Below are 27,775 nucleotides of genomic sequence, written 5' to 3'. Positions count from 1 at the left end.
GTAAATGAAATTGATAACTACGTATAAGCAATAGAATGGCAACACTATTTAATCAGTACTTATTGTGGACTAAAGATCAACATAATATGTCCTTCTGCGTGTACAATCTCAGTTCTCATTCTTCTTCCTGCTTTAGATTTCTGGACTTCTTATATAAACAGAGGGCATCGTGAAGGGAATTTGAAAGATTCGAAGGACTTGAACGTTTTTAATCGGCAGACTCATAACTCGGCAGCTGCTCTACATTTGGCTGCTGACAAACGTACATGCTCATGTGAGATTGAACTGTCAGCAGGAAATGACAAGTTGTGGTTTGTCAATCCTGTATTTATAAAAGAATACTGCAGCGCTGCCCCTTCATCTGTGCCACCTCCAGAGCAAGGCTCAAGCCCAACGAGTAACAGGGATCTAAAAGTGAGGAGACCTCCACCCCTGCCTCCCCGTCCAAAGCCATCAGAGGTGACCGCTGCAATGTCCGACTTATGCTGGGAGAATAGCCAGTCGCCGCAGGGTGGAGAGCCCGAGAAAAATGCAGATGCTTGCATCGCAAAGAAGCGAGAGAGTTTCGCCGAGCCGATAGAGGGACTCGGGGGGAAAGACGTGGAAGTGGGGGCAGAGGGCGTTAAAATGCACCACCCCGACCACTTGCCACCAGTCCCACCAAGGCGCAGGCCTTTTGAGAAGCAGCCCACAGACATTACAGGCCACAAGGAAGAGGAGCCGGTACACAGCAATGGTAACACGCAGAGTGACGAGCTATCAGATCAAAGTTGCATGGCGAGTGAACAGAACGTGTTGGTGAGTGAGGAAACCACTAATGTTGATTATGGTATTAATAACAGCACCCCTATTGGGCCCAGCACTGAGCATCAGAAACTACTGTGCCAGTCAGCACCCATTGCTCCTCCCAGGAGGAAGAAAACTGCCAGGAAAGTAGCTGAACAAAGAGACACTGTCGCAGTTGAGGAAAGCAAAACGCCAACTAGGCCCAAATTAGAGACGGTGAAAGATTTGTCAGAAGATGCTTCAGACGCCTCAACCCAAAGCTTAACTAGTGCTGACAGCAGATCGGTTGAACCATGGAACCTGAACGAGCTGAAACTTGCTGATGTATCCCTGTACTCTCCTGACAGTTCTGTCCTCAGCCCCATTGCAGAAATAGACTCTTATTCAACCAGCAGCACCGAGGAAGAGGTGGATTCGGCGAATACCCCACCGCAACTGAAGAAGCAACGTCACTCGATGATGCTGGGCAAGGCGAGAAACAGGTTGTCCATCATGGCACTGACCAACGTTTTGAATGCCTTCCGTTCCAGGGACAGAAAGGTTCTGAGGAAAATAACAGAACTTGCTCAGGAGAAGGGTTCCTACTTTGGTCAGTTGATCCAGGATTATCGAGCCTACACTCTGGAAATGATGAGCAATCAGACGGCAAGCACAGAAATGCTGCAGGAGATACGACAGATGATGACACAGCTCAAAAGCTACTTGTTACAAAGCGCAGAGCTGACCTTAATTATGGATTCATCGTATCAGTCTGAAGATAAACTAGGTGATGGTTGACTTTACTCTTTCTAATATCTCAGGTGGAAATCTAGCATGTCCCCTGCATGAATTAAAGGGGAATTTTAATGAAAGTCAAGTCAATGTTAGAATGCAGCAATTGGATGGTCGCGTGCAAAAAAGAATGATCTGGTGATGTGGAATTTGACTTCCACATGTTGGTAAATTTAAAATTATCAATTAAATATATCAGGAATATAAAGTTAACATTGATAATGACAATCATGAAACTAGTGGATTGTTGTAAAACCGATCTGATACTACTAATGTCCTTCAGGAAAGGAAATCTTAGCATTTGTATCTAAATGTAACTCCAAAGCCACCTATAGTTGAGTTTTCTCCCCTCTCCCATCAGGCAGGAGGTACAGAAGTGTGAAAACGTATGCCTCCAGATTCAGCGATAGTCTCTTCCCAACTATTATCAGGCAACTGAATCATCATATCACCAACTAAAGAGCGGTCCTGAGCTTCCATCTACCTCACTGGAGAGCCTCGGGCTATCTTTAATAGGACTTTACTGGCCTTTATCTTCCACTAAATAAACGTTATTCCCTTTATCCTGTATCAGTACGGCTTGTGTAGCCTTTCCGCTGAATGGCTAGCACAAAAACAAGAAATCTTTTTACTGTACCTCGGTACATGTGACAATAAACCAAACTAAACTAAACCAAACTGCACTTAAACTAAGCTAAACTAAACCTTTGAAACAGCCCAGCACACCACCCAGTTCAGAAGGATTTATGCTTAGCTAGCAATGCCTACATCCTGCCAATGAATAAGAATTAAAAAAAGAATATTAACAGATACTGGGGTTAAGTAATGGATTACAGAAGATGGCCTCAGTAGTGTGGACGGTATGATGCTTTCTGCACCAGAGCAGTCTTTGATTTTAAAGTTATTTTGCAAGAATTTCTTGCTTATAAGTTGCTACTTCCAAAAATGTGAAGTAAGTTGAAAAGTAACAAATGAAGAAGTGGCAATAGTTGACCAAGAGATATACAGAAGAGATTTGTTGTCGTTTCTAAATTGAGATTTTGATTTTAAAAGTCTGTCTATTAGTCTTCTACAGACAAAACTGTTCTACAGTAAATCTGTTTCAGTACAACAAGAAAACATACCTTTAAATCTGTCAAACCACCTAGCCACGGGTCTTTTGCACTTCAACTACTTGTCATGGGGCTCCCTGAGATTAGCTGGTGGACCGATAGTGAAAGATGCATTTAACTGGTTTATTAATGACATTGGCATATCTGGGGCTGGAAGCACCGTAAGGCAGCAACTCTACCACTGCGCCACTGTTTCATAGAAACACAATTTAGTCTTTCATAATCTTATAAATTTCAATCCACTCCTGACTTTATAATTTCTAAAGCATTATTATTTGGGTCTATCTGAATAAATAAATTGAGACTTAATCTTCTGACTTCCCTCCTCATTTCTTCCAGAGCCTCAGTACCATTTAACAAGTGAGGAAACTGAACATTGTATTTCCAATAAACATAGCCTTGCATTGGACATTTCATACTGAAGTGTCCTATAGGCATATGATCATGGAAGTTAAGCTGCAATCAAAATGTATCTTTAGTCTTTCAACAACAACTTGTAAAGCCAAATATATATGGCCTAGAGATCTCATTGCAGGATTAGTAAAAAAAACTAAAATTATGGCTGTTATTTCTAAAAAACACACAGCCCGTTCCCATTTTACAATTTATATACCTAAATAATTTCTAGTCTGAAGAAGGGTCTCGACCTGAAACGTCACCCATTCCTTCTCTCCAGAGATGCTGCCTGTCCCGCTGAGTTACTCCAGCTTTTGTGTCTTATTTCAACTAAATTCTGGAAAGCTGCCAATTATTATGAAGGGGAATTGTTCTATGGCCAGGGGAAAATAGTTGCTATCAAAATATAATGTGTCAGGGAAATGTGTTAGATATAATGTACTGATCATAGTAAATCTTTTACCATTGAACGGTGCACATTGACTGACTAAAGACAACTCTTTAGGGCCAGTTTCCACACTGTATGACTCTATGGGCTATATCGGTGGATATAAATTGCACAGGTTATTTTCAATATCACAATCTGACATTGGAGAGATGGTCAGAGGTCAATGAATAACCTCAGAGGTTTCAACCAGTGGAGCAGGTCAACTCCTGACCTCCGGTGCTCCCCATGTGGAGTTTGCATGTTCTCTCTATGACTACATTGGTCTTTTCTGGATGCTACGGTTTATTTCCACAAATGTGATGCTATTCACGGTACTAGATGCAAATTCTAGATACTATTCACAGTAATAGATGCAACTTACAGGGGCCAATTAATCTACTAACCTGTGTGCAGGTTGGCAGGTTAATTAGCCACTAGCTTGCATCTGGTGTGTAGGTGAGTGTGAGAATCCGGGGAAATGTGTTACATATAATGTAGTGATCATAGTAAATCTTTCATCATTGGACAGTGCGCATTGCCTCTCTAAAGAAAACCCATCTTGTCCATTTCAGAGGCCGTTGTGGAAGCAGCATTGTGTAAATGTGTTCTGAAACCCCTAATGGACAACATCAATACCCAGTTACAAGAAATTCATTCCAAAAATGGCAATTTGAAGCTTCTGAAAGAAAACCAGCAGATAGTGCTGAATACAACAACCACCGATTTGGGTGTAACCACCAGTGTGCCAGAATTAAGTGTCCTGGAGAAGATCCAGCAGAAGCTCAGCATCATGCACCAGACCTACTCCCCAGACAAGAAGGTCACCTACCTGCTCAAGTTCTGCAAAATGATTTATGATTCCATGGCAGCTGGAAATAATGGTAAGAACTTTTGCAATTCTACGTTTCTGTAAGATTTGCTTTAGATTAGCTGCTGAAAGATAGTGAAAGATGCATTTGACTGGTTTGTTAATGACATTGGCATCTTTTTTGGACAGGACATGTTTAGAGGGATATGGGCCAAATGCACACAAGTGGGACTAGTGTAGATGAGACATGTTGGCAAGTTGGACCATAGGGCCTGTTTCCACACCGTGTCACTCTGACTTATATTGGTGGATACAGATTGCACAGGTTATTTTCAATATCACAATTTGACATTGGAGAGATGGACAAAGTTTACGGAATAACCTAGAGGCTTCAACCAGCGGAGCTGGTCAACTCCTTATCTCAGGTGCTCCCTGTGCGGAGTTTCCATGTTCTCTCTGTGACTGCATTGGTCTCTTCTGGATGCCACCATTTCCTTCTACAAATGTGGTGCCATTTACAGTGCTAGATGCAAAAAACAGTGGCCAACCTAAGGGTGTGCAGGTTGGTTGGTTAATTGGCCACGGTAACTTGCATCTAGTGTGTAGGTGAGTGTGAGAATCCAGGGGGATGTTGATGGAAATGTGGGAGTATAAAATGGGATGAGTGCAGGATTAGTGTAAACAGGTGCTTCATGGTCAGTACGGACTAGGCGGGCCAAAGGGCCTAGTTCATGCTCAATATCTCAATGCCTTTGGGAGTAGAGAGTGGATCAACTCCATCACTTTGTTCCCAAGGTGATGAAGTTGGAAATAGCCCATATGATTTTGATTGGTTAACAGTCAACCTTTAACTTCATGATAGTTGCAATATAAAAACCGAAAGTTCTGGAGTTTTTCTACTGGTCAGGCAGCTGTCGAAAGGAAAATTGAGTCAGTTATTCTTCATAGCATTTGGGAGAGAGGATAAAAATGGCTTCACTAATGGTGAGCAAACCACTAAGCCAATATCACAACATATGAAGAAGCAAGGAACTGAGGATGCTGGTTTATAATAATAATAATAATAATTTTATTTATAAAGCACTTTAAACAACTGCAGTTGCCACAAAGTGCTGTACATGAGAACTCATGAACAAAAAGCTATTACAAACAATTAAAAACCATTAAAAACCGTAAAACGAAGGACTATAAAAAACACACTAAAAATTAAAAGACATTAAAAGCACTAAAAACAGGAGCAATGCCTCAGCCAGTGTCGAAAGCCAAAGAATAAAAATGTGTTTTTAGGGAGGATTTGAAGATGGACAGTGAGGGGGCCTGTCTGATGTGCAGCGGCAAGGTGTTCCAGAGTGCCGGAGCAGCAACAGAAAAGGCTCTATCCCCTATAAAAGAAGGCCCAGAGTGCTGGACTAGCTCAGCAGATCAGGCAGCATCTCAGAAGTCATTCTTGAGTCAGAGGGTGGTGAATCTGTGGAATTCCACAGAAGACTGTGAGGGCCAAGTCAATGGATATTTTTAAGGTCAAAATTGATAGATTCTTGATTAGTATGTGTGTCAGGGGTTATGGGGAGAAGGCAGGAGAATGGGGTTGGGAGGGATAGATAGATCAACCATAATTAAATGGCAGAGTAGACATGATGGGCCGAATGGCTTAATTCTGCTCCTGTAACTTATGAAGAACATGAGTAGGCAATGTTTCGGGTCAGGACCTTTCTTCAGACTGATCAGTTCCTTCTTCAGTCTGAAGAAGGGTTCTGACCCTAAAATGTTGCCTATCCATGTTCTCCTGAGATGCTGCCTGAACTGAACTGCTGAGCTACTCCAGCACTCCGTGTCTTCTACCACAATATATGACGCTCCAAAAATGGCCAATTCTGATATGGACAGAAAAAATGAGTTATCTAAAGTTGGAGAATTAATTAGACTCTAAAAGCCTGCAATGTGCCCAGATGTGGTGCTGTTCCTCCAGCTAGCATTTGGGCCTTGTTGTACAGTGCTAGAAGCAACAGAGATAGGTCAGAATGGGAATGAGATAGGAAGCCTAAGGTCACCCTACGGACTGAATACAGCGCTTTGCAAAGCAAGTGATCCACCCAGCAGGCCGTTTCATCACTGAAGCTACTATATTGTGAACATTGAATGTTTGTACACTTATACACAGTTGCTGCCTGAACGACTGAGTATTTCCAGCCTGTTCTGCTTTTATTTCTGATTTCCGGCATCTGCATTTTTTTTAATTTCAAGTGCCTCGTTCTTATACGGTAACACAGGGCAAAAACACACTGTTATATAAAACTCACAAAAGCCATGGACCCTCCTTTGTTTAAAGCAAAACGCCACCTCTGGAACACAGATCTCAAACAGCTGAATCCCCACAATCAAGCCACGATTCACCCCACTCATTAGTTTTCCTGTTTGAAAAAAACCTCAATCATCATGACTATGGTTTGTTTCCACTCTTTTTAACCAACCTCACCTGGATTTCCACATCATTATGAGGCAGTGAAACTGGAAGCAATACGTTGGCATTCTATGCACTAATATTAAACAGTTTAAAGATTCTGAAGCTTTATTTTAAAGATGGCATTAATTATTTAATTTTCTCACTACATTTGTTTCTGGTCAACTCCTATTTTTAGACACTAAAAGCAGAAACGGAATATTTATTTCACACCTTTCCTGTTTCCTTATTCTTCATTGTTTATTACACTGTCTTTCTAAAGGGTTGAAGTTTTGTTTTTTAGTTTAGAGATACAGTGTGGAAACAGGTCCTTTCGTGTTACCAAGTCTAGGCCGACCAGTGAGCTCCGCACACTACTATCCTACACACACTAGGGACAATTCACAATTTTTAACAACCCAGTTAACCTACAAACCTGTACGTCTTTGGAGTGTGGGATGAAACCAGAGCACCTGGAGAAAACCCATTCAGGTCACCCCTCCCATACAATATACTCCAGGCCTCAAATAGTCCCTGCAGTCTGGGGTTTTGTGAAATGCCTTTAAAGTGGAGATTAACAGGTTCTTGATTAATAAGGATGTCAAAGATTACAGGGAGAAGGCAGGATAATGATTGAAAAGGAAAGATAGATTAGCCATGATTGAATGGTGGAATATTCATTGGGCCGAATGGCCTCATTCTATTCCTATGACATGAACTATATCACACTAGTGGGAAAAGATGTTCCTAAATCTTCCAAAGCATCACTGTTTTGAAAGGATATCCAAGGATTAACAGGGAAAATAAATGATAGGTATAAAGTGTTGCACTTCACTTTTCAACTGTGTGGTGCATAGATCAGAGTTTTGACTTGTATTGAACATCATCATACATGTGTTTGCAGTAGATCAGGTGTAGCGCAGGAAATCAACCATACGTGATGTGGCTGCACTGAACCGCTGTCAATCGTGCAAAATCCACAGCATCCCGTGAAGAAATGGCTTTGTGAAAATGTTGATCAACTTAAAACATACTTTATTTTTCCTTTGCAACACATTAACATTGCAAGAATATGGAAAGGAAAGGTTTGGAGGTAAATTGGCCCGGCACAGACAAGTGGGGTCAGCTTAGTTAGGCAACTTGATTGGCATAAACGAGTTGGGCTGAAGAGCTTGTTCCTGCGTTGTACAGTTTTATGGCTCTGTGGCTCTAATATGCAAGTAAAGGAGGAATTGTATTTCTTTATAAAATGTATTAGACTGGGGCACAAGAGGCCCTATTGTTGGTATGAAAAGCAGGCATTATTAAGATTAAATCCATCTTTTCCATTCCTCTTCTGAAGATCAACCAGGCATCCCACAACAAAGAGAGAATTTTCATTGATGTGGGATCCCTTTTGTACTGATGTATAACAGCAAGAACCAAGGCAGAAAATGTTTCTGATCACACAATAAATCAGGGAAACTTTGAGTGGAAAATGTTGTGCAATTCATGAATGTTAGCAGGATGCTGCCGTGAATTATTGTTCACGATTCTTTGCCAGAGGTTTGTTATTCAAGTAGGTGTACGAAGCTTGGTTTACATAGTTCTTTTCACTCCAGCTGTCATCCCTTTCTCTCTCCTTTTATGGCTTCTGAAGCTATCGTCTATACTGACCCTAATACAGATACATCCTGGAATATAATAGGGGAAATATCGCAATGGAAAACAGATGGGAACTCGGGCAAGGAAAGTTTCAAAGGGCTCCACGTTGCAGCCCCAATGACAACGGAGATCCGACAGGGAAAAGGTCGGGTTCTTCGTGCAGGGGAAAGATTGTAAAAGTTTCCGCCCCCCCCCCCCCCCCCCACACACACACACACACACACACACACACACACACACACACACACACACACACACACACACACACACACATACACACACACACACATACCCCATCAAAAAAAAAAAAAAACTACATTAAAACGGGACAAAAAATAACAAAAAGACAGACAGACTGCAGAGGCCGCTGCGACGGGTCTCCATCTACACTTCATGCTGCCTCCGAAAATCAACCAACACAATCAACCCTAGTAATTCCTTCTCCTCCCTGCTCCCATCAGGCAGAAGATACAGAGGCTTGAAAGTGTGCACCACCAGACCGAAGAACAGCTTCATCCCCTCTGTTATCAGGCTTCTGAATCATCCCACCATAAGCTAGAGAGGTGTCTGATTCACCTCACTGTGGAGTTCACTTCTGGGGTTACTGATCGAGTCAGAAACTGTCAATATTTCATATTAAATTGAATCAATTGAAATGAAAGATAAAGAGTTTGAGTAAACATAATTAGATGCATATGCTGTAATAGAGAGTAAACAGATTGAGTTGAATGACCAATTCCCAAGTAATGTGTAACTGTTGCTCTAAGCGGATCAGTTTTATTTAATGTGTATCAAGTGTAATATCTCATGGATTTATTGGGAGTAGAGGATCAGAGTGGATTAATATTTCCATTCACAAATGACCAAAGTCAGCCGTAACCAGACTCTCCACTGCCATTTGTGTTTTGTGAGAAAATGATCACATTTCTGTCTTTATTTAGGATGCATTAGAAAACGATTCTCTTTAATCAATAACTTTAGCCCATCGCTGATAGAATACCTTGTAGGAAACAGTATCAGAGGCTCAATACAATAGATACCCCTACTTGATTAGTGAGGGTGTCAGGGGTTCTGGAGAGAAGGAAAGATTGATCAGCCATGATTGAATGGCGAAGGAGACTTGATGGGCCGAATGGCCTAACTCTGCTCCTAGAATTTATGAACTTATGAAAACAGGTGTTGCCTTTGATTATCTTAGTTCAGAGATAATGAAGGATAGCCAATCATCATAGTAGTTTTATAGGATTTTGGTTAGGCTGCTTATGGAGTATTGTGTGCAGTTCTGGTCACCCCATTACTTAGATAGATGTGGAGACTTTGGAAAGGGTGCCGTGGATGTTTATCGGACTGGATTATGAGGTATTAGCCCCAGGGAGAGGTTAAACGGAATCATCTAATTTTCTCTGGAACCCCAAAGGTTGCAGGAAGGCCTGCTAGAAGTATATACAATTATGAGATGCATTGGTAGGATAGACAGTCAGAAACCTTTCCCCATGATGGAAAAAACAAACATAGTTTAAGATGAGAGAGGTAAAGTTTATAGAAGGGCAGGGCAAGTTTCTTGCACAGAGGGTGGTGAATGCCTGGAATATGCTGCCCAGTGTAGTGGCTGAAGCAGATACATTAGTGGCCCACGGAGTGCATGCTGACCAATTGTCACCCATACACTGGTTCTATGTTATCCCAGTTAGGAGCAATGTTTTTACAAAACCCAATTAACCTACAAACCTGCATTTCATTGGAATGTGGGAGTAGCTGGAGAAAACCCACATGGATAACGTACAAACTCCATACAGACAGCAGCCGTCGTCAGGATCGAACCTGGGTCTCTGGCACTGTAAACCAACAACTCTACCACAGTTGCCCCAACAATCATACTTCAAAAACATATAATTTAGCTGGCAATTTCAATTTGACCATACACAATAGTGTATTCAAACTTGGCTGGTACTTGAGTGGACTTGGACGTGCATTAATGAACCACAGCTCATGTATCACTTCATGTCTGCTTTGATAATCTTGTTTTCTGGAGAGTCTGGTCGAAATAACCTTAAGGATTCGCTGTCTTGGTTTTGTAATTTCGCTGTTTAACTACTTAAGAATCTTGGTACAAGTTTAATTAAATTCTATTTTTATGCTAAGTACAGCCTTCAGGAGATTTCCATACCAGACAGGAATTGAGGGAATTGGCTCATTTGTGCAATGCCTATTTTTGCATCCCACATCAAATTAATGCACTCTTTTCCAATGAATCATCCATCATTGATTTTTGAAACATCAGTGAGTTTAGCACACACATTCACGATTACAGTTCCAGACCAATCTGTGAAGGTATTAAAATACTATGAAGGTTCACATCAGCAGAAAACTAGGGAGATTCTACTGAGCATAAGGGACGTGGGTTTGCTTATTTCCAAGCCCAGTAATACTGAACCCTAAAGACTTCCTAGTGAACTAATTTGAAAAAAGTTCTATTTCTGACTGTAGACAATAACTTGGAGGCATATCATTAAGCAGTTCTGTTTTCCAAATGTATCCAGCTTTTACGAATAATTAATTGACCTTATACCCCTTTGTTATGAGTTGCAAGTAATATTCTCCTGAGGTTTTTAACCACACAATGCTGAATAAAACAGAGCAGAAATTAATTCAGGAACCATTACATGAGGCATTCATCAAAAACACTTGTTCAATGTCTCTATTTTAAAACTAAATTAGCATCTGCAATTTTCCTACTTGCGTTTTGTACACTTAGGAATATGAAGTTTTCTCTTTCGTAAAAGAGGGTTTTTTAAAAGGTGGATATTGATAGATTCTTGATTTGTACAGTTGTCAGCAGTTATGGGGAGAAGGCAGGAGAATGGGGTTAAGAGGGAAAGATAGATCAGCAGTTTTTGAAAGGCGGAGTAGGCTTGATGGGCCGAATGGCCTAATTCTCCTCTTAGAACTTATGAATATAAAAATTAGAATAGGAACATTTTTCAATACCAAATCAATCATTTAGTACTTAAGAAACAGATTATGCCTAATATATTAAGTACATACATGTAAGAGTGTGTATTTAATGAGTCCCTCCAAAATTGGGTAAATGTTAAGTCCTATGCATGTCCCTACCAAAAGACAAGAGACAAGGACTGGATCTATCATTCTGTGAGGACTGGATCTATCATTCTGTGAGCAAGGCCATGGTATGTACAACTCCCTAACTGTGGTGACATCAGGAAATGGATTTTGTAGAATGGTCACAGTATAGCTTTTAGGATGGTGCTCAGGGATAAAGATCTTGTTTAGGAGCCAACATTTGTTGGAATCTGCCACCACTACAGGTCAGGTGGATGCTTGACATCCAATGACAGTGATGTGATAATACGTTGAAAAATCAAGCACATTGAAGGATTATCGCAGAAGTAGAATTCATTGTGGAATTCATTGCCACAGACGGCTGTGGAGGCCAGGTCAATGGGTATTTTTAAGGTGGAGATTGACAGATTCTTGATTAGTCAGGGTGTCAGGGGTTATGGGGTGAAGGCAGGGGAATTTTGGTTGCGAGGGAAAGATAGATCAGCCATGATTGAATGGCAGATGAGACCCGATGGGCCAAATAGCCTAATTCTGCTTCTTGAACTTATGAAAAAGCAAAAATTCAGCTAATGCTTTGAACACTTAACAGAGCACCATGTATAAATTGGAACATACAATTTAGGTGCTGAAATATGAACAAAATAATTAAATGTTCTCATTTAAAATACATTTTATTTAACACATTTATCTGATGGAGTTATAATCCATGCAAATAAAATGGAAGGGGGGCGGGGGGGGAATCACGGTTTGTTGAGATTAAAAATCACCTATGATGGAGCAAAGCATAACATTTTATGTATTCATCATATCATACGGTCATAAGCGATAGGAGCAGAATTAGGCCATTTTGCCTCAGCCTTCACAGTTGTAAAGAATTCCACAGATTCACCACCCTCGGACTCAAGAGAGCTATCCTAGTTGGAATAGTTTGTAAATACTTATGTCAGATCATGGATCTGGTGATTTTGCTGCAGAAAATCACAGCAAACCAGGTGGAGATTTAGGGAATTACCCTCAGTATCTTCTGGATTCACACCTATAATTTATTTACAAGCTGATATAAGTAATATACTGTAGGTAACCTATATACAAATAAGACATTAAACATGTTGGAAAGGCTGTGCAGGAAGGAACTACAGATGCTGGTTTAAACCGAAGTTAGACATAAAATGTACATAGACACAAAACATAGACACAAAAAGCTGGAGTAACTCAGCGTCTCTGGAGAGAAGGAATGGGTGACGTTTCGGGTGCCTAGAGACGTCCAGCGACCCAGAAGGGTCCCGACCCGAAACATCACCCATTCCTGCTCACCATAGATGCGGCCTGTCCTGCTGAGTTACTCCAGCTTTTTGTGTCTATGTTTGAAAGATTCACCGCTTCTGATAAGAAAATTCTGCATGGGTGATGTCAGGTGCACAATTGGAAAAAAAAGTGACAATGGTATGGAAATCCTATTTAAACAAGTTTCTAACAACAAACAAGTTGTTGAGTATGTGCATTTGAAATGTTTCCCAATGTTCTGTTTTTTGTGTGTAAAAAATGTGCAAAATATAAATCCAAAGAACATGAAGTACGTCTGAAAGATATCAGGATATTTCTGAACATTAGTCCTTCCTGAAGAAATCTAGTGACAACTTTGTGGGGATGTGGAAGGTGCTAACTCAATTTCCAATTCCGCTTCTGTTTTAGCGAAGTCTTATGGTGCAGATGACTTCCTCCCTGTGTTAATGTATGTGCTGGCGAGGAGCAACTTGACATCACTACTTCTGGACGTGGAATATATGATGGAGTTACTGGATCCTTCATTACATTTAGGAGAAGGTAGGAATGCTCTTGTACAAACTGCCCCAAGCCCTCTAACGGAGATTACTAAAAACGCAGGCTAAGTAAACTCAATTCTCAAACTCAATTCAAATTTCCCTCCATAAATTTATCTGCAATAACTTCTCCTATTACTTATTTTTCATTGGTATATGAAAAGAAAAAGTTGTAGACAAAAGGAACCTCAGATTCTGGTTTACAAAAAAAGACACAAAGTGCTGGAGTAACACATCAGGTCAAGCAGCATCTATCATTTATCAGATCTTCAAGATTATTTGCTTTTTGATAATGATTATGCAATTTCTTCCCATCAATAGTAGATTTGGAACCACTTTAAGAACCCGTGTCTGTACTAGGGCTGTGTGAGGCTGATGGTACAGTTATTGAAACACCATTCTTAATGGTTCATTCATAGAGTCATAGAGCACAGGAACAGGCCCTTCAGCCCAATTTGCCCATGCCGACCAAGATGCTCCATCTACTCTAGTCCCACCTGCCTGCATTTAGTCCATATCCTTCTGAACCTTTGCAATCCATGTACCTGTCCCTGACTTTGAACAGGTGTGGATCTTTAAATTTGACACACCAACCATGTTTTCTGGAGCTTGAGACCTTGCATTCAGCTAAATGACAGCTTCATCACATCGCGCTTTCACTCTGTACCTGGAAGACTCAAATCTCCTCCTCTTTGTCCGTCAATGTGAGTGAAATAAACAGTGCGCGCTCTGAACTGTGTCCTGTCATTTCTTTTCTAAACTGCAAACGTCTGCAGAATGACCAGGTTTCTTTTCCAATGTATAGAACCACTGCCTTGACCATATTTTTAACGGAATAAATTAAAATAAGGATTATACCTCACGAGGCATGGTTTTTATTCCCGTTTTGCTCCGACTTATCGACCTCACCCCCACGTACCATTGATGATTAACTGCATTCCCTACATATCCCCCATCACAGATCATAGAAACATAGAACCATAGAAAATAGGTGTAGGAGTAGGCTATTCGGCCCTTCGGCCCTTCGAGCCAGCACCGCCATTCAATATGGTCGTGGCTGATCATCCAAAATCAGTACCCTGTTCCTGCTTTCTCCCCATATCCCTTGATTCAGGACAAGGGGTCACAGCTTAAGGATAAGGGGGAAATCCTTTAAAACCGAGATGAGAAGAACTTTTTTCACACAGAGAGTGGTGAATCTCTGGAACTCCCTGCCACAGAGGGTAGTCGAGGCCAGTTCATTGGCTATATTTAAGAGGGAGTTAGATGTGGCCCTTGTGGCTAAGGGGATCAGAGGGTATGGAGAGAAGGCAGGTACAGGATACTGAGTTGGATGATCAGCCATGATCATATTGAATGGCGGTGCAGGCTCGAATGGCCTACTCCTGCACCTAATTTCTATGTTTCTATGATTCCTTTAGGCCTGAGAGCTATATCTAACTCTCTCATGAATACATCCAGTGAATTGGCCCGCACTGCCTTCTGTGGAAGAGAATTCAGCAGATTCACAACTCTCTGGGTGATAAGGTTTTTCCTCATTCGTCCTAAATGGCCTACCTTTTATTCTTAAACTGTGACCCCTGGTTCTGGACTCCCCCAACATCGGGAACATTTTTCCTGCATCTAGCCTGTCCAATCCCTTAAGAATTCTTCCAGCAGAAAGATCACCAGCAGTTGCCTCTCGCTGTGCAATGCACAGAGGACCCGAAACGTTGCCTATTTCCTTCGCTCCATAGACGTTGCCTCACCCACTGAGTTTCTCCAGCATTTTTGTCTACCTTCGATTTTCCAGCATCTGCAGTTTCTTCTTAAAAGTGGGATCCATGCCTGCAGTGATGTTGAAAATCGATGGTCTAGAAAATCCGAGTAATATGCAACTTAAGAGATGCTGCCCGACCCGCTGTGTTACTCCAGCACTTTGTGTCTTTTTTTGTTAACCAATATCTGCAGTTCCTTGCGTCGACAACTTTATTCAAAAAACATCCAACTAAACGCCAAACTGCCTGGATTGTACTAAGGATTTGGGGCATTGTTTTTTGTCTTTGCACTATTATTGTTTATTCGTTTTTATAGAATGAACTTATTTTTATTGTTTATAATGGTATCTACGGTGTGCTAAGTTTACATATATGTTGTGCCTCTGCAAGTAAGAATTTCATTGTTCCCTTTGATCGAATAATCTTGGGGATGATGGGGTTAACATATGAGGAGCCTTTGAAGACTCTGGCTTGGGATTTAGAACGATGAGAGGGGATCTCATTGAAACCTATTGGATAATGAAAAGCCTTAATAGAGTGGATGTGGAAAAGATGTTTTCTGTAATGGGAGAGTCTAGAACCAGAGGGCATAGCCTCAGAATAAAAGAACATACCTTCAAAATGGAGGTGAGGAAGTATTTTTTCAGCCAGATGGTGGTGAATCTGTGGAACTCATTGCTGCAGATGACTGGGAGAATGTACCAATGCCGTACAGGCAGTACCGATAGTCAGGATCAAACCCAGGTCTCTACTGCTGTGCCACCGTGCCGCCCACAGAGCTACAAAAAGATGTCAGGTATTTAGAGAATCTCAAAAAGACAGGAAGTAAACTAGCCTTGGGAGATCCTAGAACATTACATTAAAATTTAGAAGTGTGTACATACAAAGAGCTGATTAGAGCAACAATGGAATAACATGAATGACTACACCTGGTGATTTGGAGTAGGATAAACTAATTGCACCTCTATATTTTAAATAATACATCCAAGTGGTAAGTAACACAATGATTCTATGCATCGCACAGCCAACAGGAAGGCTCTGTGGGGGAGAACCAGGGTCCGATGCTACACACTAGGGGGCAGGGTGTGGTGGAGATGCCCCTCAAACGAGGGAAGGGATATCACCCCAGGGGGCCACATGAATGGCAAGGGTGCCGGGTATATAATGAAATTTGTGAACGACGCAAATGAATGTACATAAGCCTCCAAGAAGAATTTTTGCACAGTTCATGTTTTGTATATATTTTTTACTCTGAATAAAGTTTATACGATACGATATGATACAATAGAACTTTATTTATCCCAGGAGGGAAATTGATCTGCCATCAGTAATAAAAAACACAAAATATATGAAACATGAAATTAAGGTGATGATTAAAATAAAGATGTTGATTTTGATTTTTAAATGCATTGGTCAATTGTACACATGGTGTGAGTTGATGGATGTTGCTGTGTTTCAGGGTATTATTATCTAACTACCACCTACGGAGCCTTGGAACATATCAAACACTTTGATAAGCAAGCTGTTACTCGCCAGCTCAGTCATGAGGTCCAGGATTCAATCCACCAGTGGGAGAGAAGGAGGACTCTGAACATGAAACAACTGTCCCGGTCATCAATGCAGGTCAGTGTCATCGCGAACGTAAGCAACTCCATTCCAGCATCAAAGTAAGATTTGCAACGTCCTCCAGTTCAAAAACATCACAAATAATAAAGTGTGCAGGAAAATAAAGGACATGATCTTGCGTTCAGGCACAACTTTATTGATCCTTGTCAATTCTTTAGTTTAGTTTAGTTTAGTTCAGAGATACAGCATAGAAACGGACGTAAACAGCATCAGCAAAAATGTATCCCGTACACAAACAAGCCCACTGAGACTGCACCGACCAACGATCACCAGTACACTGGTTCTAACTGACACACTGGTGGCAATTGACAGCAACCACTTAACCGACAAACCTTCATGTCTTTGGGATGTGAATGTAAACAGTGGCACCTAGAACAAAACCACAGTCACAGGGAGAACGTACAAACTCCGTATAGATAGCACCCGTAGTCAGGATTGAACCTCCGGCGCTGTGGGGCAACTACTCTATTCCTGCGGCATTGTGCTGCCCTCAATAGTGACTTTATAATTTCTTAAAAGATTCAGTTCCTTCTGTGCCAGCTCTCCTGACTGCTATCAAGGGGACATGGCAAATAATACTGTGAACAAAATCCCTTTAAGGAATACCTCCTTTAAATGAACATGTACTATTCTGACCACTGCCCTCTGCCGTACCACTTGGTTTACGAAAACGGGTTTGGTTTTCTTGTTCCTCAATGTGGCAACATTAGCAAATCAAGAATGAGGATTTTAAAAATCCCTTCGTTTGTGCGAATAGTTTAATGACAGCATCAGCAGAAAATGTGTAGGAAGGAACTGCAGATGCTGGTTTAAATCAAAGATAGACACACAAAAAGCTGGAGTAACTCAGCAGGACAGGTAGCATCCCTGGAGAAACCAGAAGGGTCTGAAGATGGGTCTCGACCCGAAATGTCACCCATTCCTTCTCCCCAGAGATGCTGCCTGTCCCACTGAGTTACTCCAGCTTTTTGTGTCTATCATCAGCGAAAATATATCCTGGAAACAAACAAGTTTCAACCATTTAATGAGCTCGAACCACAGCACACATCTTCAAACTATCTGTTTGTGAAAGGAAACTAATTAGGATAAATATTTTGCATAAATACATTAATATGCAACAAGGTTATTTCCAATGAGATCATAAGAAACACAAGCTGAGTAGGTCATCCAGTGTCTCCAGTCTGTGTCATAGTTCACAGCTGATCCAGTGTATCAAGCATAACTGCAACTCTGCATCAATCCCTCTCTCCTGTGTGATCCACAAAACCACGATGTCCAATAATAAATCAAACTCATCCTTCATCATCACACACAGTGACTGAGCACCCAGCCCCCATCAGGGGAAAGGATTCCAAAGATTTACAACCCATTGATTAAAAAACAGATACCCCTCATCTTAGTTTGTCCAGAGACAATCTCCTGATTTGACAGTGTAGAAAGCAACTGCAGATGCTGCTATATACCGAAGATAGACATAGAGTGCTGGAGTAACTCAAGTGGGTCAGGCAGCGTCTGTGGAGTAAAAGGATGGGTGACATTTCGGGTCGGGACCCTTCTTCTGACTCTCAGATTTGGCTGAAGAAGGATCCTGGAGAAAGGCTCTAACTTCAACACCAAACAAGGCAGGAGTGGATCCCTCTTCACACTTTCAGCCAGTAGATGCGGAAACCTGAAGTCCCACGTTGCCAATTAGAGGGGCAGCAACTTTCCCACATCGATCAGGTTCGTGAACCGACCTGCACAACCCGAATCCACAGCAACAGAACACTACACCTACCACTTACACTACCATGGACTTGGTTTTTCAATTATAGCTTTGCACTAAAGTGTTTTTGTGGCCGTCTGCTGTCTCGACCCGAATCATCACCCATCCCTTCTCTCCAGAGATGTTGCCTGTCCCGCTGGATTACTCCAGCTTTTTGTGTGTTGTCTGAGTCTATGTGCCTGCGATCCTACCACAAGCAAGACCTGTACCTCACTGTACTTGTGCACATGATAATAAACCCAACTGCCCAAGGCAGTGCAGCTGACCTGGAAACATGTCATAGACACAAAGTGCTGGAGTAACTCAGCGGGTCAGGCAGCATCTCTGGAGATAAAGGATGGATGACGTTTCGAGTCGAGATCCTTCTTCAGACTGAAAGTAGAGGGGAGGGAACTGGAGGTGAGAAAAGGCCAGAACAAAGCAGGACCGGGCAACAGTTGTCCAAGGAAGCGGGGAGCACATAATGGCCAAGAGAGAGTTAGATTCAGCTCTTAGGGCTAACGGAATCAAGGGATATGGGGGGAAAAGCAGGAACGGTTTTCGATGATCAGTCATAGAAACATAGAAACCTAGCAAATAGGTGCAGGAGTAGGCCATTCGGGCCTTCGAGCCTGCACCGCCATTCAATATGATCATGGCTGATCATCCAACTCAGTATCCTGTACCTGCCTTCTCTCCATAACCCCTGATCCCCTTAGCCACAAGGGCCACATCTAACTCCCTCTTAAATATAGCCAATGAACAGGCCTCAACTACCTTCTGTGGCAGAGAATTCCACAGATTCACCACTCTCTGTGTGAAAAATGTTTTTCTCATCTCGGTCCTAAAATACTTCCCCCTTTTCCTTAAACTGTCATGATCATGTTGAATGGCGGTGCTGGCTCGATGGGCCAAATGGCCTACTCCTGCACCTATTGTCTATGTTTCTATGTTGGCTGAGGCAGAGATGATGATGAAGGAATACGATGTGAACAGTGGAACTGAACTGGTAGGATGACCTGGGTTGGGGGGGGGGGGGGGGGGGGGGGAGGGAGGGAGGGAATGCCTGTCACATGGGCTTCCTGCTTAATTTCCTCCCTCCCCAGGAAGTTGAGCAGTCTGCAAAGCCAAAATTAGTTCCAGATCTCGCGGAGTTAACTGAAGCAAAGTCTGGTCACCGGCTGCCTTGTACACATCTACAGGCTATAAAGTGTGTGCAGTCATGGAACGCTGCTTATAATTTGAGTTTTAATCTGTTTATTAATCACGAGAATATGCTGAGTGCAATCACATTCTGAGGCCTGAAGCTTGAACACACTCAGGAATTGGAAAATAAATGAGGCTGATTGTGTCAAGTAATTCTCTGTGGAAACTCTGATCACAGCCGTGTGACCAGCAGGCCCTGCCAAACCAACAATAACCAGATGATTTGTAACATAACATTTGCAAATGTTTTCCTATGTTTTGGCCAACTTTCTTATCAAGTTAGCACTTGTGTGGACAAAATTGCTCACCTCAACCCACGTTTGTGCTTTTTCCTCACTTTAGCGAGAAGGGGAAAATGTAAACATCGTGCAAAATCCCGCAGGAGTAAAAAAAATGCTTTCAAATTTGATTGAGTTCTGAATTTACAGCTCTCTCCGCCTCCAGGGGAATATACAATACTTTGTTTAAGGAAACCTTCACGTTTAACTGATGCTGCAATGGAATTGTGGATGTGAAATATAAGGAACTAGAAATACAAGAGTGTAGTTGCTTATTCATCCAGCTTCTTTCAATTAACCTCATAACGACTTATGCAATGTTATCTGAGGGAAAAGACATCTCGTCTGAGCTGAATAGCAACAGTCTTGCTTGAGTACTAAAAGATGGTGACTTGACTGAGTAGGAGTAGGAGTTATCTAAATTGCTAAGAATGGGTTGAGATAAAAGGGCGGCATGGTGGTGCAGAGGTAGAGTTGCTGCCTTACAGCGTTTGAAGGGCCGGTGACCCGAGTTCGATCCCGACTATGGGTGTACGGAGTTTGTATGTTCTCCCCGTGACCACGTGGGTTTTCTCCGGGATCTTCGGTTTCCCCCACACTCCAAAGACATACAGGTTTGTCGGTTGATTGGCTTGGTATAAATATAAACCTACCCTAGTGTGTGTGTAGGGTAGGGTCAATGTGCGGGGATCGCTGGTCGGCGCGGGCTCGGTGGGCCCAAGGGACTGTTTCCGCGCTGTATCTTTAAACTAAAACTAAAACTAAAAAAGGGAACTCAGCGGTGTTGTTGATTGCCCTTCCGATCTTTGGATCTTACAGAGGAAGTCCCCTGCTTCGGCAATCTCGATGATAGTCTCGTCAGGAAGCTTGTGTTTTGTTTATGAGTCAGCCCATTGTGAGAGTCGGATACGTATTTACCGCTAAGTTATTGTCTCCCATCAGTCTCACCCAGTAGCTGTCCAGTGACACACGGCAGTGGGGGGGGGGGGGGGGGGGGGGGGGGGGGGGTTTAAAAGACAAGTTCAACTGGCAAGCATCCAGTATTGAACACAAATGAAATTAATTGGCAGGCAGAGAAGAAGAGAGATTGTGAACTGTTCTTGTGCCTATGCATAATGACACTAGACTCAACTTCAGCAGGAAACATAATCACAAGATGACAGCTAACCGGGAACGCATCCAGTGAAACATTCTGATTAGTACTACTTCTACTAGAAAATAATGGGATTAATATAGATTTAGTGTAAATGAATGACAATAGACAATAGGTACAGGAGTAGGCCATTCGGCCCTTCGAGCCAGCACCGTCATTCGCAGTGATCATGGCTGATCACCCACAATCAGTACCCCGTTCCTGCCTTCTCCCCATATCCCCTGACTCCGCTATCTTTAATAGCTCTATCTAACTCTCTCTAGAAAGCATCCAGAGAATTGGCCTCCACTGCCTTCTGAGGCAGAGAATTCCACAGATTCACAATGTCCTTCCTCAAATTTGGAGACCAAAACTGCACACATTAGGGCCCTGTACAACTGCAGAAGGACCTCTTTGCTCCATACTCAACTCTTATTATGAAGGCCAACATGCCATTCGCTTTCTTGACTGCCTGCTGTACCTGCATGCTGATGTTCAGCATGGATTCAGTGGGGTGAAGGGCCTGTTTCTGCGTTGTACAGCTCTACGATAACCTGGTTGTAATGACTATCTGCGATCAGTAACAATAAGCAGGTTGCCTCCTCTATATTCAATATATCTGAACTAAAGAATTTTCTTGTGTCATTCCCTGCTGAACAAAAGTAATGAAGTCATTTCAGAAACATCTGTGTTTTTAACACGGAAACTTTAGTGTAGGCCGTCTGTGAATTGTAACTCGAGAACTTTGCAAGTTTTATATATGATTAATCCCTGGTGTTGGATGGTTTACCATTTGTGGAGTTCCATCGGAAAATTGCAGCTTCAAAGAAATGCAGCAGCATTTTTTTAGAACTGGAGCTGCGATGAAATCAAACAGTTAAAATAACTCTAAATAGATTGCTGTTAGGAAGAAGGAAAAGACACTGAGAAGTCATAGAATCGTAGCATCAAACAGCACAGAAACAGACCCTTCGGCCACTGAGTCTGTGCCACCCACTATCAGCCACCCACTTGTGATATTCCCATGTTTATCCTAGTTTTTATTCTTCCCCACTTTCCCAACAATTCCCCCCGGATTCTACATTTGCTGAGACACTCGGGACAATTTACAGCGGACCAAATAACCTAGCAACCCCCACCCGTGTGGGATGTGTGAGTAAATCCAGCACCCGGAGGAAATCCACACGATCACAGAACATACAAACTCCTATGTATGTTGTCCTGTGCAAGACCCAAAGTCAGGGGTGATTCTGCACTAAAACAGCAGCTCTATTAGCTATGCCACTGTGGAGTTTGGAGCTCAGGTGGTGGTTACAGTGTTCAATAGCCTGATAGTTGTTGGGAAGAAGCTGCTCCTGAACCTGGACTTTAGAGTTTTCAGGTTCCTGTACCTTCTTCCTGATGGCAGGAGTGAAATGAGAGCGTGGCCAGGGTGATGTGGGTCTCTGGTGATACTGGCTGATTTCTTGAGGCAGCGACTCCTGTAGATCCTTTCACTAATGGGGAGGTCAGGGCCTGTGATAGAATGACCGGGTTGGAAAGAGTCTTTGCTTATGTTGACTGCTTTTCCAAGGAAGCATGAAATGTAGATGGTGTCGACGGAGTGAGGGTGTGATCTGTGTAATGGATTGGACTACATCCATAACTCTCTGTAATTGTACAGATGCACCATCGAAAGCATAGTGTGGGATTGCATCACAGCTGGCTTTGGGAACAGTTCTACCCAAGACAATAGACAATAGATACAGGAGTAGGCCATTCGGCCCTTCGAGCCAGCACCGCCATTCAATGTGATCATGGCTGATCATCCCCAATCAGTACCCCGTTCCTGCCTTCTCCCCATATCCCTTAACTCCACAATCCCTAAGACCTCTATCTAACTCTCTCTTGAAAGCATCCAGAGAACCATCCTCCACTGCCCTCTGAGGCAAAGAATTCCACACACTCACAACTCTCTGTGTGAAAAAGTTTTTCCTCATCTCCGTTCTAAATGGCTTACCATGAATGGGTCTTTAAAGAACAATGGCCCAAGTTAAAGGTTGGGTCTAAAGGGCCTGTCCCACTGTACGAGGTAATTCAAGAGCTCTCCCGAGTTAAAAAAAAAATCAAACTCATGGTAAAGTGGCCTTTTCACGGGGCGACTTGACGCAAGAGTTAACCAGAGTTTAACATCGTGGGAACCTCGTGCGATAACAGTACGGCATTCGTGGACCACCGTGGACCACCGTAGCGCTAACGGCAGGTAATCGTGTATCTTGGTCACTCGGGAGTATATTCAAGCAAGTTTGAATTTCTCCAAGAGTGACTTGTACACTTGTGGTTGAGCATTGCAACATTGTATGAACATAGTGGCCAGTGCGATATCCGTAATAACTCTTGCGGGTACCGTGGGAACTCCTGCGAACGGTGAACCCGGAAGCTGGACAGAGGGGACAGAAGGTGAGTAAAAATTGTCTTCTGTGGGATTGAATTTAAAAAATAAATAAAAATAAAGATTTGCATCCGCATATGGACATCAACTTATTCATGAGTTATGTTAATGAGATTCAAGAAAATAACTAATCTTTAAAAGGGACTTTAAAAGGGACTTTACTGAAAGGTTACGCATTTTTATGGTCTGTGAGAAATTTTTCACGTACTTCTTTGAGAGATACAGCTCGGAGTCCTCGCCGACTAGCGATCGATGCCTTTCCGAAGCAGGGTCCGGAACGCTACCAATCAATGTTCTCCAGAGACCCGTGTAAGGAGTGAACTGCACATGCTGGTTTAAACCGAAGACAGACACAAAACGCTGGAGTAACTCAGCGAGTCAAGCAGCATCTCTGGAGAAAAATAGCTGATGTTTCGGGACGAGACACATCTTCAGATTCAATTCCGATTAGGATGTCTGAAGAAGGGTTCCGATTCGAATCGCCACCTATTCTTTTTCTCCAGAGATATCGAGACCCTTCTGATATGCTGCCTGTGGTTGATAAATGCGTAACCTTTCAGTAAAGTCCCTTTTAAAGTCCCTTTTAAAGATTATAGTCGAGGGAGAGGAGGGGGAGACAGATGGGGGTGTCTTCATTTACTGGCGTCGGGTGTCTGTCACTGAAACAGGCAGGTGAGATTTCACATCCACCTTGTGTGTGCCTCTCTCTCTCTCTCCCTCCCTCTTACACAGGCTGAGAGACTCTGCCTCTGTGAGTGTACGTCTCTTTCTCCCCCTCTCACACACACAGTAAGACCGAGGTACTGTGCTCAGTCCATCTGTGTCTCCCACATACACAGTAAAACATGTCTCCAAATGAGCCAATTCAACCAAGGGAGGATATTTATAGTGTGTGAAAAAAAAAGTTACATCTTTTGTGTCACGTGTAGTTCACGATGTTCATTCAAGATTTAACGCGAAAGCTCGGGAGACGGACAAGTCACTCGCACAAATAACAGAAATGCCGAGTACCGTGGGAACTCTTTATCTACCCCCGTTATATCGTGCGAGACTCGTGCTGGACCACGACCACTTCACTCTGGTGACATCTTGCGTCAACTCGCCCCGTGAAAAAGCCCCATAAGCACGTAGAATGTACGTATCGGGTACGTCGGAGCTCGGGACGTCTCTTAGCGGCTCGTAACGCTAACGGCAGGTACTCGGGTAACGCGGTAAGCTCGTGAAGACTCGTGAAGATTTTTCAATATGTTGAAAAATGTCCACGAGAGCCCTGAGTACCCACGAGCGGCCATTACTGTAAATCTCCAAGTTAGAATCAGGTGAAACTTGGGAGAACTCTTGAATTAGCTCGTACAGTGGGACAGGCCCTTTAGTTCTATGAGACCAAGAAGAAAATGTAAATAATTAAAACATATATATATATATACGGGGCAACGGATTGAATCCTACCTAAATTCACCAAAAATAGTCCACACATTTTAAGGGATGTGATTCAGATTACAGTATGCAGCGCCCTCTACTGGTTACGCCTCGAATATGCCTTAATTTATTTTCAATGGGTTTCTTTTGTATTTTGCAGGATTTCCTGAGCGTATCCTTTTTGGAGTTTGGTTCCAACATCAAAACGTTTGCCATAAACCCAGAGGTAACTGCGGAGAAGTTGTTGGAGCAGTGCGCTGTAAAGTTTGGTGTCTCCGAATCCTCAGACCACTGCTTGTACCTGGTCGTGGAGGAGAAGAGCATGCGACTGGCCGCAGATGCGATCCCTCACCACCTCAAGTCCAGCCTCCGGAAGAGGCAGCCACTAAAAGACTATTACTTCATATACAAGCGGGCAGATCAGCCAGAAGAGACGGAAACCCCCCCCATTAACGACCTCCCACCTTTCTGATGCCCCTTTCATTTCATGATAGTCCATGGTTTCGTAAATCGAATCCAAACGCTGGAAATCTGAAATCAGCAAATGCAGGAAATTTGCCACAGAACTGCCAGCATCTTAAAGCAAAACCTGGGACCACATTTCAGTTCTGACCTTTCATAGGAACTTCAGTATATTCTCCCCCTTGCTAGTGTAGGACTTAATATCTCAGTTTTCCAATATTTTTTAACCAATATTAATTATTTATATCTTTTATTACAAATGTGAATAAAATCTTGTTTCCCTTTGGTTCTACGCTTGCTCCTCAAGCCATTATTTTAAATGGAGGCTTGCAGGGAGAATGTCTGCTGTATTTGTCAGATTTGAATGAATCAAAATGCATTAAAACAAGAGAATGAAAGCCATGGTTTAGATCTTGTTTTACAGTGGCATTCAATATTTAGGGCCTATCATGTAAGGTGACAATATCAATAAAGTAGGATAGCTCTCTGTGGCTTTGGTGAATATACCAGTCCATCCCTTGTTGGAATAATAACAACAAACAGAATGGACGTGTGGCCTTCAAGTGATGCGTGTTAGTGAGGTGGTCTCACACTGAAGGCACTGGCAGGAGAATGGTTTATGAGCCTGTGATATCCATGCAATAATTCAACTGTCTTAAGGGCCTGTCCCACTTTCTTGACCTAATTCACGACCTTTTTTACTCGTGGATATTTTTCATCAGGCTAGAAAAACGCCCCGACCTGCTTTATGTCACGAGTTCCTACGACTAGCATCACGGCCTGCTATGAACTAACTACGATCTCATGACGACCATGCTGCGAGTATGAGTCAAGGGCAAACTCGGCAGAGGTCGTGAATTAGGTCGTGATAGTGGGACAGGCCCTTTAGGTTAACGGGGAGGGAGGGGTAAAGACAAGAGGGTCTAACCATGGTAACCTGTATTTATATAGCACCGTTAACCAGGCTAAAAAAAAATAAAGAAAGACTGGTCAGGGAAATGGGTCGTTGGAAATGGAGAAGAGTGATGAAGAAGCAGAGATGTTTAGGGCAGGAAGTGTGGGGATCGAGAGTCATGTCTGAAAAAAGGTCAGAGGGATTGAGAAACAAGGAACTGCTGGTTTACAAAAAATACACAAAAGGATACAACGTGCTGAAGTAATTCAGCGGGTCAGGCAGCATCTCGTGAATAGGCGATGTTTCAGGTAGGTACCCTTCATCGGTCTACATAGGAGGGTCCCAACCTAAAGATTGTTCCCGATGTTGGGGAAGTCCAGAACAACGGGTCACAGTTTAAGGATAAGGGGGAAATCTTTTAGGACCGAGATGAGAAAAAAAAAAATTACACAGAGAGTGGTGAATCTCTGGAATTCTCTGCCACAGAAGGTAGTTGAGGGCAGTTCATTGGCTATATTTAAGAGGGAGTTAGATGTGGCCCTTGTGGCTAAAGGGATCAGGGGGTATGGAGAGAAGGCAGGTACAGGATACTGAGTGGATGATCAGCCATGATCATATTGAATGGCGGTGCAGGCTCGAAGGGCCGAATGGCCTACTCCTGCACCTATTTTCTATGTTTCTATGTTAAAGAGTCACGTATTTACAGAGATGCTGCCTGACCACTGAGTTACTCCAGCACGTTGCCTCCCCAGAATACATGAGCCCATGAATTACAAAGACAATGATTAAATCACAACTCCCGACCTCTGCAATTCACTGTTGCACCGAACACCACAGCCCCCCCTGGCTCGGACCTGCCCCGCAAAGTGGGTCACCCTGAGCCGGCTCTGTACAGGGGTCGGCAAATTCAACGCCAACATGCATCGCAGGGGGCTGCGTTCATCAGCAGCCTGCGTGTGTGGAGCAGACCAGCAAACAGCGCAGCAGCACGGCATTTACAACTACGCTGTCCTCCACCCCCCTGGTGGAGGGTTAGACCTCACGGCCATCTACAACAGTGCATTGAACTGGCCTGGAGGGCCTTACATGACCTCTGCTGCCTCAAACGCAAGAAGAAGATTAAACCAAACAGAAAGTTAATTCCAATCTTTCAGTATTTATTTCTCAGTACATAAAACATAGGGAACTTTTACAAAGATTGCAAAAATAACAAGTTAATATAACAATAACTGCCTCTGCCTCCTTTCAGACCTAAGGATTCACCTGCTCAGAAACCCAATGTCTGTGAAACCACGTCTCATCCCCTTAATCCTGATGTGATTGCATATTGATATTTTAAAAAACTATCTCACCATCCCTACTCAAGGTCAATCAAAACCAATCAAATATGCGCGCACACACACACACACGTGTATACGCACACACACACACACATGTGTATACGCACACACACAGGTGTATACGCACACACACACACATGTGTATACGCGCACACACACACACACACATGTGTATACGCACACACACACACACACACATG

General features: G+C 42.8%; 1 protein-coding gene across 1 annotated transcript in view; it reads left to right on the top strand.

Annotated features, from left to right (window-relative positions):
* rin3 (Ras and Rab interactor 3) overlaps nucleotides 1-25,740 on the top strand; it is a 90,317-nt gene extending 64,577 nt beyond the window's left edge. The window contains exons 6-10 of the mRNA XM_033027756.1: nucleotides 137-1,552; nucleotides 4,065-4,373; nucleotides 13,158-13,289; nucleotides 16,502-16,665; nucleotides 25,039-25,740. Coding sequence (XP_032883647.1) covers nucleotides 137-1,552; nucleotides 4,065-4,373; nucleotides 13,158-13,289; nucleotides 16,502-16,665; nucleotides 25,039-25,350 — 2,333 coding nt within the window. The 3' untranslated portion in view covers nucleotides 25,351-25,740. The remainder of the gene's footprint in view (nucleotides 1-136; nucleotides 1,553-4,064; nucleotides 4,374-13,157; nucleotides 13,290-16,501; nucleotides 16,666-25,038) is intronic.
* The last annotated feature ends 2,035 nt before the right edge of the window (nucleotides 25,741-27,775 follow it).

This window comes from Amblyraja radiata, chromosome 9 (genome assembly GCF_010909765.2).
Source record: "Amblyraja radiata isolate CabotCenter1 chromosome 9, sAmbRad1.1.pri, whole genome shotgun sequence".
NCBI classification, from domain to species: Eukaryota; Metazoa; Chordata; class Chondrichthyes; order Rajiformes; family Rajidae; genus Amblyraja; species Amblyraja radiata.
Note: the sequence above shows the minus strand (reverse complement) of the source record. Positions and strands in the feature narration are given on the sequence as shown.